This window comes from Manacus vitellinus, unplaced genomic scaffold (assembly GCF_001715985.3).
Source record: "Manacus vitellinus isolate BGI_N305 unplaced genomic scaffold, ASM171598v3 scaffold_4_pilon, whole genome shotgun sequence".
NCBI classification, from domain to species: Eukaryota; Metazoa; Chordata; class Aves; order Passeriformes; family Pipridae; genus Manacus; species Manacus vitellinus.
Genome location: NW_021940604.1, coordinates 43,739,745 through 43,755,361, shown reverse-complemented (window position 1 = coordinate 43,755,361; position 15,617 = coordinate 43,739,745). Strand labels below are relative to the sequence as shown.

The 15,617-nt window shown below is 36.3% G+C and overlaps 1 protein-coding gene across 1 annotated transcript in view; it reads right to left on the bottom strand.

Moving 5' to 3' along the window:
• COL21A1 (collagen type XXI alpha 1 chain) overlaps positions 1 to 15,617 on the bottom strand; it is a 72,991-nt gene that overhangs the window by 44,762 nt on the left and 12,612 nt on the right. Inside the window, exons 8-11 of the mRNA XM_018077814.2 lie at positions 15,225 to 15,308; positions 12,889 to 12,951; positions 3,069 to 3,122; positions 2,155 to 2,208 (exon numbers count right to left, since the gene is read on the bottom strand). Coding sequence (XP_017933303.1) covers positions 2,155 to 2,208; positions 3,069 to 3,122; positions 12,889 to 12,951; positions 15,225 to 15,308 — 255 coding nt within the window. The remainder of the gene's footprint in view (positions 1 to 2,154; positions 2,209 to 3,068; positions 3,123 to 12,888; positions 12,952 to 15,224; positions 15,309 to 15,617) is intronic.

Sequence of the window (15,617 nt, the reverse complement as noted above, 5' to 3'; positions counted from 1 at the left end):
TGATAATTCTACCATCCATTCCTAATCCCTAAGTAAGGAAACTCCATAAACCTGTAATGGCTTTGGCTTTGATCTGTTACTGAAAATATCAAAGACCTACCGACCTTATCAAATTTCTCACCAGCTTACGCTGCATGAGTGAAGTATTAAAAAAATAAGGAATTAAGTACCTTCTCTAGAAACCAAACAAAATTAAACCAAAGTAGATTGATATAAAACAACTTTGGCACTTTGACAAATGAGTTCTTATTTTTATAGAAGACAGAATACACTTTGGTAAAAGCAGTTGGCAACTGAAAAGACAAGGCAAATAATCAGTTCTTTTTATTGTTTTCAGAAGTGTTAGATATCAGGGATTCCAAACTTTTGCTGGTACTGTTGGTACTGAAGATATTTAACTGACAATTTGTCTGCAAGCTCCTTTGAACAATTACAACAAAAGCCTAAATTATAACTTGTCAGTACCTGACTTGAAGCAATAAAACCAAGCTTTGCTGCTTGTTTCAGAAGACCAGATTTACTTCACATGGGACAAAGAGCCAACCCCAAAATCATTTTGGGTCAATCAAAATGTTTTCTCTCTGTTAATGTCTAACTCTATATTAAACAATACATTTTGATTTGTTTGATCTATTTCAATCATAAAGAAAGAATAGTAAACTATGCTTGGGAAGCTGTTTCATGTAATATTTCAAGTTCTAAGGCAAAGGTTAACCATTACAACATATCTCAGTGCTATTTATCAAAGCCTCTCATGTCTAAGCAGATATGGAGGGTTCTGTAATATATTCACAGAAGACAGAAACACAACCACAGGAATGACAGCTTATAGGTTAATGCTATCAAAATATCTCTTAACAAATAAATACTGAAAACAGGTGGAACGGAGTTCAAAAAATCAGTAAAGCTTATAAAATAAACACTTTGTGCAACCACTGCTTCTTAATGAAAAAGATTGGAGTTTCAATTTCTACTCAGAAATGGTGACTCAATTATTGGATAAACTAAAACACTTGGAAATGGAAACAGTTTTAAATTAGTTGCTACAGAAACTTTACAAGTAATGGGATGAAATTAAGAGATGAAAATTTGGGCTGAATCTCCAGGAAAAAAATTCTAATGGCAAGACGTATTTTACAATGGAAAAGTTTCCTGAAACAGTGGTGGAAGCCCTATTTCTTGGCACATTTTAAACAAGGCTGGACTGAGCAATAGGAAATATTCTATCTGTCATAACACTGCAATGCCAGGAGAATAGAGTTTTTCATTAGCAGTATCTTAATTTCTACACATGGCCCAATACCCACTGATTGATAAGATAAACATCTAAAATCAATTAGACTGAGATGACTAAAGCACAGAAAACATAAGCACATTTTTCACCCCTAATCATGCATTTGAGAATTCTGCTGAACAGTGATGAATTTAAGGACTTGTTTTTAATATTCGGAACTTCAGAAAGGAATTCTAAGACCTGTTGGGAAAACAAGCGTTTGTTTTACAGAAAAGGCTTTTAAGTTTTAATAAACCAAAACCAAAATCATTTTTATCACAATCAACTTAGAACTTTTCTAAACATAGGGCAGAAATGTGGGCATGGATATTTACATATCAATGAAACTTGGCAATGCCAATGGTCAGTTTATTCTCTGTGCATACAGAAGATCCAGAGTCAAGTTTATCCAGATTATCAGAAGGGAGTTACATATAAACTTCCACATCTGTCTGTAGCTCCAAGCTACTGGCTACACCTCAGCTAGAATTTTCCACAAAAAGCTTTGGTTTCAATTAGTGTTTTCTGATAAAAAGTGCCAACCAAAAATTCCTATGTAGGTCATCTGGATGCTTACTTAAAGAGATAAAGAGTGAAAAGAGTCAAAAAGAAAACCATTCTGACAGAAGTCCGTATTGTGCTTCCAGATACCCATACTTAGATACACTTTTCTAAATATATGTTATTCAGTCCAATGAAGTTGCTACTGGCAGTGCTAAAGCCTATATGACCTTTATTAAATAAAGCAGACCATATTCAGAATTTGAATTTAGGATTCTTAATCCTTTCTTATTACCCTTCTAATAAACAATTCTCACAGAAGCCGTTTTACTGATATTATTAACTGATACTATTACTTTTGTTTGGTTGTTTTTTTTTACCTTCGCCCCATCTTGTCCTGGCTCTCCCTTGATACCTGGCAAGCCACGAGGTCCCTAAAGTGAGAAAAAAATGAAAACCAGCTCAAATACTAATTCAGTCTGATATAGAACAAGACACAGAAATGTAACACAACATGACCCAGAGACCAATGTGTCAGCTGGCTGATTACAGTATTTTTGTAATTGGACACAAAGGCAGAACCAAGCATGAAATGCATCCAGCATGTATGAATATGGCACGCCATCATAACCCATGTCTCAGGAGTACAGAAACTATTTGTTCTAATCAAGGACAAAAAGAATGTCACACAGGCTGTATTAGCCCAGGGATGTCCCCTTCAAATGTCCATCAGACAGCCTGCACAAATGCCATGTTGCAGGCTCACTCCTGGCCCCAGCATTCTCTCAGATGTTTAATTCAACAAACTACCAAGTCCTTTACTATCAGCCAGACTGGATCATGACACAAGTAAAATACAGCATTGATTTCCAACAACTGTCTCAGTAAAGACTACTAAATTTATACAACAAAGAAAGAAAATTAATTCTCCTCCATCAGACTGGACTTTATCTAAACTTTGTTTTGGACACGTGCATTGAGGGTAATCCATCTCCATGACAAGACTTCAGATCACTGTTAGTGATTCATAGAAAAATTGAAGGAACTACTCTTTGGCTTCTGGATCAGGACAAAAATGTCTAAGCTGCAGCTGAGTCCATCTTCTACAGGCCTTACCTAGCACTGATTAAATTTGCCAGTCTAATTGTCAGCCTACCTTCAAATCATGACATCACTTGAGCCCTTTTCGAACCCCAACCTCAACTCTCAATGAAAAACAATGGATATTGAGAGAGACCTGGCAGGATTTGTCTCAGATCTAGTCTCAAAATCTACAAATGAAACAGAAACTTACCTGAATCCCTGGAGTTCCTGGGATACCTGGAGTTCCTGCTGATCCCTGATATCCCTAAAGAAAAGAACCAAGACTTGTGACTTTTCAAAAGTCACATATACAAATTTCCAAACACCTATTTAAAGAAAAAACAATCTTCGTGCTTACTAGAGAACTGTTGTCACAGCCCTGTCATTGCAGGTCACAAATTTTAGCAACTGCTATTACAATCATATATTTGGGATTTACACTTCAGCCTTCAAAAGCCTTCATATCTGCATCTGAAGTTTGCAGCCTCCAGACTTTAGTTAAAATCAGTTATTTTAGAATTGTTACACAAAAGCATAACAAACATATTGTTTTATTTTCAACTGGGGGAAAAAAGAAAAAAGAAATTAATCCACATATGTTGACACACTTTTTCTCTCTGTCTCCCAAGAAAAATAGCTGAAAAATGTCAGGAGTTTTAAAGGCTTATTCCTAGTTACAGAAACAAGCTTTAACAAATAAGGTATGTTCTAATTCATTATGCAGCTAGTTTTGTAATATCTCTAAATAATAAAAACTTCATTCTAAATACTAAGCACTTAGCTATGAACTTGAAGGTATATTACAGGCTATGCAAATACAAAAAATTATTAGAATGACTGGGACTATGAAAAGAAATACTAAATAATTCATAAGTTGAAAAGAGAATTTCAGGAATGCTTTACTAGAAATCAACATTGGCAGAACAAGAGAACCTCTACAGAATCCAAAATATATGTCTAAGTTTTGGTAGATTTGATTCAATTACTATAGCAAGATAACCAGATTTTATGCAAAATGAACAAGTGCTTTAAAGACTCCTTTAAGAGAGGCAAGTTACTGAAGAATAAGAATTTCACATAGCTCCATTAAAAATATGTCATTCCAATGGAGAAAATTAGCTACCAGGAGGGATTTTTTGATAAAACATTCAAAATAAGAGGAGATATTGCTCTATAAAACTCTGAGGCTATTTGGCTCAGACATTTCAACAGGCAGACAAAACTAAATGTGATAAATCCCATTAAATGGACTATTCCATTTCAAATACCCAGAATTTGATCTTGATTTGAACTGAGAGAACTAATAATCCTGTTTCTAAATGAGTTTCAGTCTTAAAAACTTAGCACAAAATTTAATGGGGGGATTACCACACTGGTAAAAAGGAGCTAATAGAACCTTTTCAATTCAAGGAAGGCAACATGTATGTCTGATATCTTCTTTAAATCAGTCAGAGCTTCCTAGGAATAATAAAAAAAGCTAAAAATATTTGCTGGGTTAGATACAAGAGAGTCTTTGCTGTGCTCTCTTCCCAAAAGACATTTGAGCAGATGACCAATGAGCCAGCTGGTAATGTTTAGTATAGAAGTAAACAGAATTCTAGGTCTCTGTCATACATGGATCCTCTATCAAGCATTCCACTTCCACTGCTCAAGGGAGTTCTAACAAAATCAGCTTTAACATTAAATGGTATAGCATTCCCAGACTGCTCATAGGCCTCCCAGATAGTTGAAATAATTCACCAAACCAAAAAATGCCTTTAAAAGTGTACCCCTTTTTTTCTTCTAAAAAAAAAGGCAAAAGGTTTGTATGACTTTCTGTAGGATATAATTATATATAAATAAAACTCTATTTTATATTTTAGATCTCTGCAATGCAATTTCCCTTCTCCCTCTAACTGAGAAGGGGAAGAAGTAGAGGAGTACAATTTCCTGGCTGAACTGAATTTTGAAATTCACAACATGAATAGAGGATGGCAGAAGAGTTTTCAGCTTACAAAACTGCATATTTAGCTCAGAGTTACATATTGTAATGTGATTTCAACACAAATCAAACACATTGTCAGTGTGCTCTGTTAAGGGAAAGCTGGAGCAGAGACGATTCAAAAGGAAATTTGCAGAAAGTCACAATAATGAGAATTGGTGTCTGGTAAAAATCACATAGCAATTGCCTGGACAAGGTAAAACCACCTTCTGTAAAAAGAAAACTGGATTTCATAAAAACTGAGCATGTGTTTGTATCACTACTCCTTTGCAGTACGGATTATAAATCTATATGCTAAAGCCTACAAATTTTTTGCACTAAAGTCAACTCTTCAGTGCAAAAGAGTTTGCACTCTTTCCTAACCGCAAAGCCCTCGGTAGGAGTACCTGTGTGACACACATACATATGCTGCAAGAACGGCAGTGCTACAGTTGCCACTTTATGTAAAAGGCACAGGAGTGAAAATTCCTGTTACAATTGACACTGCTGAGTTCAGGACTGAAGGTTCACTTTCAAATACAGTGAAAGCACTAAATTTGCCACAAAAAAATAATACTTTTTATCTGGGTTTGGTCTTCTCTCATGAACTTCTCAGAAGACACACAAATAGTGTGAGAAGTATTATAGTTAACTATGAATTTGATACGCAATTTTGAATCCAGTTCCCTAAACACAGGCAGCACCTGTCATTTGAGATTCTTTGGACACCCACCCAGTGGTAGAAGACAGTGGTACAAAATATTTGCCCACTGTCTTGCAGTGTGGGCAAAACAAAACACCTTGCAGCATAAAAATCCTATACTTGCTGAGTAATGTCATAATTTAGACACCCTGTGTCTTTGTACCCATTTTAAGAGTAAACGTACGTGCCCTCACTGGCAATATCAATAACTAAAATCCTGCCAGGCAACAGAAATGATAGAAAGTACTCCATGTATTTGAATTAAGTGTTTTAACCTTTCTCTGAGAAATTTTTCTATTATCTAATGTTTTTGCCTCAGGTCCTTTCTCTTCCTTTTCTCAAGGAGCTTTTTTTCTAAAATCTCTAATATCTCACTATGTCTGTACTCATGTGGCTATTGCTTTTCTTTTTCCTGCCCCTTTGGACATGTGGATCAGTCAAGTGGCCCTCTTCAGCATGTCTGTTTGGAGCCTGTGCCTTACTCCTTTCTCTGGGACTTTCTTAAGCAGTGGTAACTCAGGAGCTCAGAACAAGTCATCTCTCTCTCTTCCCTCTGTTAAACAGCATGGCGCTGTAGAAGGACTTCTGTGGCCAGCAGGTCCAGGGAAGTGATTCTTCCCCTGTACTCTGTGCTGGTGAGGTCACACCTGGAGTACTGTGTCCAGTTCTGGGCCCCTCAGTTCAGGAAGGATATTGAGGGGCTGGAGCAGGTCCAGAGAAGAGCAACAAGGCTGGTGAAGGGACCTGAGCACAAGTCCTATGAGGAGAGGCTGAGGGAGCTGGGGCTGTTCAGCCTGGAGAAGAGGAGGCTCAGGGGAGACCTCATCAGTCTCTACAACTCCCTGACAGGAGGTTGTAGCCAGGTGGGGATCAGTCTCTTCTCCCAGGCAACTATTAGTAATAGAAAAAGGCATGGTCTTAAGCTGTGCCAAGGGAGGTTTAGGTTGGATATTAGGAAGAAATTCTTTACAGAGAGGGTAATCAGACATTGGAATGGGCTGCCCAGGGAAGTGGTGGATTCTCCGTCCCTGGAGGTTTTTAAGATGAAACTGGATGTGGCACTTAGTGCCATGGTCTAGTAACCACGGTGGTAGTGGATCAAGGGTTGGACTTGATGATCTCGGAGGTCCCTTCCAACTCAACTGATTCTATGATTCCACGATTCACTTCTGCAGCTCACCAGAACTGTCTCTGCAGTGAAGCCCACACTGAAGCAAAAATGAAGGGTAGATCCAGCATTAGAAAGGAAAGGTAGTTAAATGAAGCTTTTATCTTCCAACATAAATTTGAGGGTGATTCCTGATCAAATATTTATTATCATGTAAACATTATTATGGGAAAAGTAAAGAAGAAAGTTTTCATTGGCTTTTATGTTGCCTTTTTTTGGGTTTGCCTTGTTTGGTCTGTTTATTATTTCTCCATTTCATTATACTTTCTTCCATTAGCTACTCCATCATCTGCCAAGGCTTTCATAACTCAGAGCCCATACCAGTATATTTTACATGAGCATGATGTTCTCAAATACCTGAGAGGAAAAAAGATCCATCAAGATCATTAAATAAATGTCATAAATCCAGTTTAAAAATTCTTGAGCTTCAGAGTGTTGGGAGACGAGATGATGTACTGAGGGAGTATAACTTCCTGTTCACTGCTTAGTTGTTCATCCTTATCATATCATCTGCCTTTGGCTACTGCTGTCTAAACTATACAGCTGCAGGCAGCACAAGTCGGCATCAGGCATCGCTCCAATTTCAAAGTGGTAGGTCTCAGGGAAGCCATTACACAACTGTATTAGAATGGAGCAATTGTATTTCCTCTAATAACAACAACGTCACAGTTTTACTGAGGAATACGTACTTTTCTGGAATTGAAAGCAGCATTTTATGGATGAATTATCAACTATGTCTATGAAATTTTCCTGAGAAAAGTAGCTCCAGAGTTTAGAACAACTTAAATCCCAGGCAAATCATGCAATAGCACAGGGAATTCTATGTATACATAAAAATATTATCCATTTTTATTCCAAAAGCACTGTTGATTTGGCCTTCAGTTGGTCACCAAATATGAAACTCTAGTTAGTACAGCTGTAAAAATGTACTTTATTTTTCTAAAAAATATATTGGAATGATCAGAAATTACTTATTATGTGAGGCTTTAACACCTTATGAACTTTCTGTCTACATATATCAGTAAAGTCAGTCTCATCAGATTAAACTGCTTATTGCTTGTAGATACTGTAAAGACAAGGCAGAAAGTTCCAAACTTTCATGAATCAAACTAGATGGAATACTGGAAAATTGTCCAGATTTTCCAGCTGCATGGTTCACAGTTCAAAACTGACAAATAAGTGGGGTTTTTTTAAATTTCTTTCAACAGACTGATAACCTAACACCTCTATTAACCACAAGTTATCGCTGCACAGACTCTGATCATTTATTTTTCCCCGTGAGTTTTTCCCCAGTACATAAAAAGTATCCTTTGGAATAAAAAATGGCTTTATGACCACACAGTCAGGCTGCGGAGCACTTTCAGGGCCAGCAATCACTCCAACTGTTTCTTCTGGATGAATAATGTCCATTAAAATAAGTTTGAGCTGAGATTCAAATACTATTTTTACCCTTCCACTTACTTACCAGTGCTTTTCTCTTGACTAAACATTTTAATAATTTCAGGTTCTGAATCACATTTTTGATTGCAAAAACTGTATTTTCATTAATGATTATGCTTCTCACTTTCAGGCTTTTTTACAGTAACTTCAACTGATCCTTTCTGTATGTATCAGAAAATAAACAGAGGTGGCAATTAAAGGGAAAAAACAACATATGAACAAAACTAATAAAAAGAACAATTAAGAAATTATTGAAAATGAATTATGTTCATGTTCACCTTCCCAAATATTACAGAAAATAATTTTACTGGGTAACGCCAGGTGAATAATTATGTTCTGGTAAGACTGAAGGTATTAACAGGAATTGTTTTGAATTTTTCTGGACTAAAATTAACTTTACATATCAGAACAATCTAGCCAGTCCAAAACCAATAAACTAAATTTTCTTTGATGTTTTACCTAAAAAATCAGTTACATCACATCATCATGGCTAGGCTTCATGAACGAAGATTTGGGAAAGGCTCTATCCACATTTGTTACAGGCACGTTGGTGGCTAATAAGGCCAATACGAGATAGACATGTCCGATTGCAAAAGGCACAGCAGAAAGACTCCTTAGGTGGTATATTCTGCAAGACACGATTCTTTCTGCATTGTCTTTTCTCCTCGAGAGTGATCCTGCGTGGTTTCTCAAAAGCATCAGCAGCATTATAGATGGTGTGTCTCCAGACCTTCTGATTTGAGGCCAGAGTAGACCAGTTATGGTGATCAATATGGCCGAGGCTGAGATGTTGTTTCAGGGAGTCCTTGTATCTTTTCTTCGGGGCTCCTCTCGTGCGGCAGCCGGTGGCAAGTTCACCATAAAGCAAGATCTTAGGGTGGTGGTGGTCCTTCATCCTTGAGATGTGCCCTGCCCAGTGCAGCTGTGTTCTCAGTAACATGGCCTCAATACTTGTGACTGCTGCTTGTTCTAGAACAGATGTATTGGTCACATAATCTGACCAGTGGATGTTTAGGATTGTATGGAGACAGCATTGATGGAAGTGTTCTAAGAGATGCAGGTGGTGGTGGTAGATGACCCATGATTCAGAACCATATAAAAGAGCAGACAGCACAACGGCTTTGTAAACATTGATCTTGGTACTTTTCTTCAAGTGTTTATTACACCACACTCTTTTATGGAGTTTTCCAAAAGCACTATATGCCTTTGCTAACCTGTTGTCTATCTCTCCGTCAATCTTGCCATCCAAGGAGATGAGGCTGCCTAGGTAATTAAACTGCTGGACTGATTTGAGCTCTGATTGGCCAATGGTGATATGGGGATGATGGAAGACTTCCTGAGGTGCAGGTTGATAGAGAACTTCTGTCTTCTTTAAGCTGACTTCCAGCCCAAAGAGCTCAGCAGCATCTGCAAAGCGGGATGTTAAACACTGCAGAGCTGCTTCTGTGTGGGCCACAAGGCGGCATCATCACAATCTTTTTCAGCATGATGCTCCAAAGGGCCACGGCAGACCTCGATGATCAGGACGGTATCTACATTCGATACCGTACTGATGGAAGCCTTTTCAACCTAAGGCGACTGAAGGCCCACACTAAGACCTTAAATCAAAAACTCAGTTACATATAGTAATATAAATGCACACCTAAAACCTTTCTCAGAGGAAGTCAACATTTTGTTGACTAGTTATACTGTTCAAAGAAAATGAATACCAGATAGGCAAACTGGAATAACTTTAGAGTAGAAAATAAAAATGCGTTTGGGAACAGAAAAGACTGATTTTGCAGGAAAAGTTTTTCACTCAAAAGCCACTTGATTAAAGAAGATTGACTACACAACTACCTGTAAGCCTATGGTGCTGTCTGAATTAAGAGCTTGCTTCTCAGAGTTCCCCAGGCGATACAGCTAAAAAGATTCATATGAGCACAGTTTCCTCAAACAATGAAAATCACTGACAGCACAGAAAACATACAAGTCATATTAGCAAATACATAAGTAAAACAGAAAGACAGTGAGAGGAATCTGTTTTCCTGCACAGTGTATCTAAAGGGTCTCCCACCATTCACAGCTAAAAGCTTGCCTGGCAAGCACTCAATAATCTACTGTAAGGAACAATAATGTACTGGCCAGACCTGCAGATGATCTAATAGTTTTGTAATTATGTCCTTACAAAGAACAAGTGCAAAAACTGCAGCTGATATTTCAAAAACATTACTGAGTTAATAAAGTTATAGGATTTTGCTGTATGCATTTCAAATAACATATGAACTTCAGCAAAGTGGTAAAATTTCTCCTTTAGTGGGGCTTTTTGATTCTCATTCTGAGATACTTTTGGTAATCTTTTTTATGTTCAGAGAATGCCCATCTATGCAAATTATGACTCACTCGCAGGAAAAAAGAAGTTGTAACTGCCAGTTTACAAAGTTACAGAAAGTCTAGAGTATCAATTTATTTCTCCTTCATGAGTCATGCTGTTACAAATTTCAGTGCCTATGGGAAAACATATAGCATTGAAGTAGAAACCTATTCATAAAAGTATGAAAGAGTCGCAACAAATTGTTTCTAGAACAATACTATTGCAGCTGACTAGATGCTTCAGAAATGAAGCCTTAGTCTATTTTTTAAAAGAGAGAAGGGAAACTGGCATTTCCCTACCGATACCCAGTGCATTCTGCCCTCGTTAAAGCTTACATGATATCACTTTGTCAGAATATCAGACTTAGCTGGATTAAAGACAGCTCTGCTATGACTATCAATACTGCAAATCTCCTTCCAGAAATCAGCAGGGTCAAACAGTGATGGACACCTTCTCCCATGCAACTCCAGGTTCAAACAGTCTGTATACCTGTCTTCTGTAGAAGATCAGAACTGCTCTTCATAAGCTTAAGCACCACCAACTATCAACTGAAAACTTATTCTGATTAAATCCACTTCCCCATCTTAGAATACTTTAAAACCTGTATGTTCAGGATTGTTTAGAACCAAAATGCAGTATTTTAAAGCACTGATAATTTCAATTCAGATTGTCTTCTCTAATTCTAGTTTTAAATAACTCTGAAGGTAACAGCTATCAAAAGTTGTATAAGACCAAAGCAAAAGTATAAAAATGTTTTTATACCACAGGAAAAATAAGGATCTTTGCTTGTGGAACTACTGAAAAATTCATGTACTCAATTCTCATCTGGGCCATCATGGTCAGGTTTCAATATAACGTCTCATATTTCAAAGAGGGAATTATTCAGTTTTAGAAACAATTCCATTTCTTGTTTTCAGTGCCTATTTTCCTGTCAAATTAGCTCTGCTTACAAATGGAATCATCACAATTAAATTAACCAGGTGCCATCCCTAAGAAAAGGCCAACACATAACTAAGGAACAAAACAGGATAAATGTGAACATTTTATAGGGTACAGCATGGAGTTTTTTCTTTGTAATTGGTAATACTTATTACCCTGACAAGACAATATATCCAAATAAGTATCAATCTCCACTGTTTAGGTGGCATAGAAATGAATGTATTACTAGTATGAAAAATTCTTAACAGAAATTGAATGTTAGCTGTTTTTGTGAAGCCATCAAAGTTGGTGGGTAGTGCCTTGTTAGTAGGAATAATGTGCTAAAGTACTAGAATTGATAAACAAGGGCAGATTTGGTGAAGACTTGTCAATAGTTACAGTATCATCATTAATCTTTCCAATCTAAGCAGAGAAATTATTCTATTTTTAGAAGCAACTTTTTAAATCATCTCAAACTTTTTTTCCTTTTCCTTTATTTTTTTATATAAATAAAATAGCTTCTAACGCATAGTAAACAACATTCTTAGAAAAGGAATGAGTGGTCAAGTCTCCTGGCTTTTGACCTGCCTTCTCTTAACACACCATATCACCACCGTGATGATACAGACTGCTAACAGGCTGCTAACGAACCTGTAGTCAACACAGAAGCTTAGTTGTCAATATCTTAGAGGCTTTCTGTTAGATCCAGAGACCTAATATATTTTTGAAATAAACCTTAGGCTACTTTTCCATATTTGTTCACTTCTATTAAAATTTTATTACAACAAACAATTTTAACCTTGAAGACCAGACAAGCCATTGCCAAATCTCTCATTTTTATTTTAGGGACATATGTTATTCATCTACTTTCTTTCAGTCTTTACCATCCTAGTATCATATTAATGGAATGACAATTTAAAAAGTAAAATCTAGGGTAGGAGAAATATAAGTATTTTTATATGTTTTTATACATTTTATGATGTATGTTTTTACACACAATGTTCAAAATTCAAAAACAACTATATTTTTAACATTTTAATTTATATCTACATATTCTGATGGACTACTTGATGTAGCCTACAAAGAAACTAAACATAGCAAGCTTAAACATGAGTAGCAATCCCTAAGAAAAAAACAGATAGGATTTTAGCTGCCCTGAAGTGCTTTCTAATGAACCAGTTCTTAAGGAGTAAAGACTGAAGGTGCTAAGTGCTGCAAAATTATGCAAAGACCAACAGGAGCACTCATAGCCTGTTCTCTGATTTAGAGCAGTGCCTAACTCATATTTACAACACTTTAGCTTGAAACAAAAATAATACGATTAACATATTCATAGAACTGCTACATGCAGATAGCACTTAAGTGACATTCACAGTTTCAAAGAATGAAGACAAAATCATCTAAATCTGAAAATTTGATACCCCTGGTGCCTGTTTTTTCTCCTGTTAATCTTACATTTACAATATATGACTAAGTTTTTAGTACTCACAGGCTTACCATCTGGACCAGGCTGACCAGGGTAACCATGATTTCCAGGCTGCCCAGGGTCACCCTATGGAGAAGCAATATATTAACACACAAAATATATGAAAGAGCACTTCAAAGTGCTCAAACACAGAGCAACCTTAACCCTACAACATTCCACAAAACAAGGCCAGATACTTGCTACTGTGGAGTAATTCCTACAGTGAAAGAGAACTGATATTGTAACCCTTCTCTGGGAGAATTCCCCCCAGGACTTGGAGAAGTGAGCCCACACAGTTACAACGCAAGTTTGACCCATCATCTCAAATGCTTTCAAGCTTTTTAACATTTTAATCAACAGAAATAAAAACAATTTTCATCAAATGGATGAAATAATCTTTATTAAAATCTTGTTAATCAAGTAGTTCTACTCTGAAGAAAACTCCCATTTGCTTTGTCTGAGTCTAATTCTTAAAACAAAAGCACTGGAAAGGCAGGTGCCAGGACTAAAACCTGCTAAATAATATAAACTTCTCCCCACACACTTATGGTTGTCTAAAAAATATAAGGTTTTTTAGATTTCTTCTTAAAAGTCCTTTGCAACTATTTTTATAACCTTTGCTATGATCATGTTAAAGTAAAAGAAAAGTTGGATCCTCAGAATTCATGTTTATAGCGAGAAAGCAGGAACTTCCTATTCAATATATCCTCCTAGAGTATTGACTTTCTCTGTCTATTTTACTAACAGCCTTGATGTGAGCTCAGCAAAATCCATTAAGACTTGATCTACTAAAACATTTTTCTTCTACAGGAGTGTTAAGCAGGTACTGATGTCTTCAGCTTGAACCATCAACAGGTTGCAAGTCAGTTATAGCTGCAGAATTGTTATAAACAAGGAGGACATTAAAAGGGAAACAGAAAACTAGCTTTCAATGTGACTATGAAAAAATTTATTTTCACATATAAACCACAGAAATGTAACGCTGAACTAAATGGGAAAGGATATAGAATAATGTCCCTTTAAAAATGCCTAACAGTTACTGTTTGCTAAATTAATAATAGGTTACCCAGAATTATTGTGATCCAAATTAAGAAGTCCAGGTTTGGCATTTAATCAATAACAAATCTGCTTTCAAATACACTATTTAAATGAGGAAATTTTATGCTTTAACTTGAAAAGCTTAAAATACCAGTTACTCTTTTTTTAAATTGTTTTGATTTCATTAGTTTTATTGTAGCCCATTAATATCACAAACACAGAAATAAAGTTTAAATTTATATGTTTCCAGAGTTCAGTATTCAAAACTTAAGAAATATCATAACTAAGATAACCTTTTCAACCTTTAATTGGCTTCCTTTTCACTCTTTCTGCAGCATTCTGGGTTAGGCAGCATCTTGTCACCTGTATTATTCAGTTATCCCAAAAAAAATATTATACTGCAATTCTGCTGAAAGATTGCACATGAAGAAGCAGTCTAAAAAAATTGTATAGGTTACCCTAATTCTGACATTCCATACTCCTTCATACTTTACAGGAAGTAGTTTTCAATTTTTTTTAAATGATAAATACTTTATTCTCTCTGTCTTATATACGCTGAAAAGAAAAAAAAAAGGTAAAAACCCACAAAAATTCTATTACATGAAATAATAATTATGATCTCCATATTGTGGATTCCAATTCCCTCATCAGAAATCTTTACCACTGTAACAATAAGCCTTTTGACTTGAGTTAGCTGCAGCATACTGTAACCTCTTATACAATGAGAGTAGAGGGTTTTATTCACTTGCTTAATGAAAGACAAGTGGTCTGGGGCTTTCTTGTCTACACTTGTAAGCTTAGCACAGTTATTGAGAAAGGTACTACAGCAAATTACTAGGGATTTAAGTTTGCCATGTTAGACATTTGCAACTCCAGTCTGGTTCTCAGTTTAGCTCTTCAGCACTGAAGGGATGTCATCAGAACAGCTGAGGTGGAAGTCTCCCAGTAAGCATCTATTTCCTTCTTTTACAAAGAAGGAAAAAAACCCTCCCAATAAAAAGACTTTTTTTAGCAAATCATTTAATTCTCAAACAACTAACAGTGCAGCATCATTAGCTGAAGAGTAGCAAAGAAACATAATTTTGCACCCATGAACATCTTCCTTAAAAAACAGAAGATATATTTGTTTTATTAGGAGTTATGGCAGCAAAACCGGTCCTTGAGGATCCTAATCACTATATCCATGCACTAGAAAACAGAACTAGGAGAATTTGCCCCTACTTTTTCAATCTGCCTAATTATGACTGGCCAACAAAAGATCTGAAAATAAATAAAATTAAAAAAAAAAATACTGTGCTCAACAAGACAGAATAAAGACTTACTTTGGGGCCTGGAGGTCCTTGCTTTCCTGGAGGGCATATGCAGGGGGCAGGTGTTGAGCCTACATCACTAGGACCATTCATACACTACCAAGAGTTAAACCAGCCATCAATACATATGCCAAAAGCATTCAACAAATATATCATAACATCATATGAAGCTGATTTTCCTTAGCTTGGCTTTAACTTGGGTCCTGGCTTTCACTCCTTTGTTCGGCTAGAACTTCTGTTTATCTGAATATTGCCCTCCAACTAATTTTCATGCATGATTTCACTATTTTATCCAGAATAAAAACAAACAACAAAGTACCAATACTGGGCTGATACCTCTAACTTTGTGGGGTTTTTTTCACTAATATTTTGTCATATAGTTTGATAATTTTAAATCTTGCAACA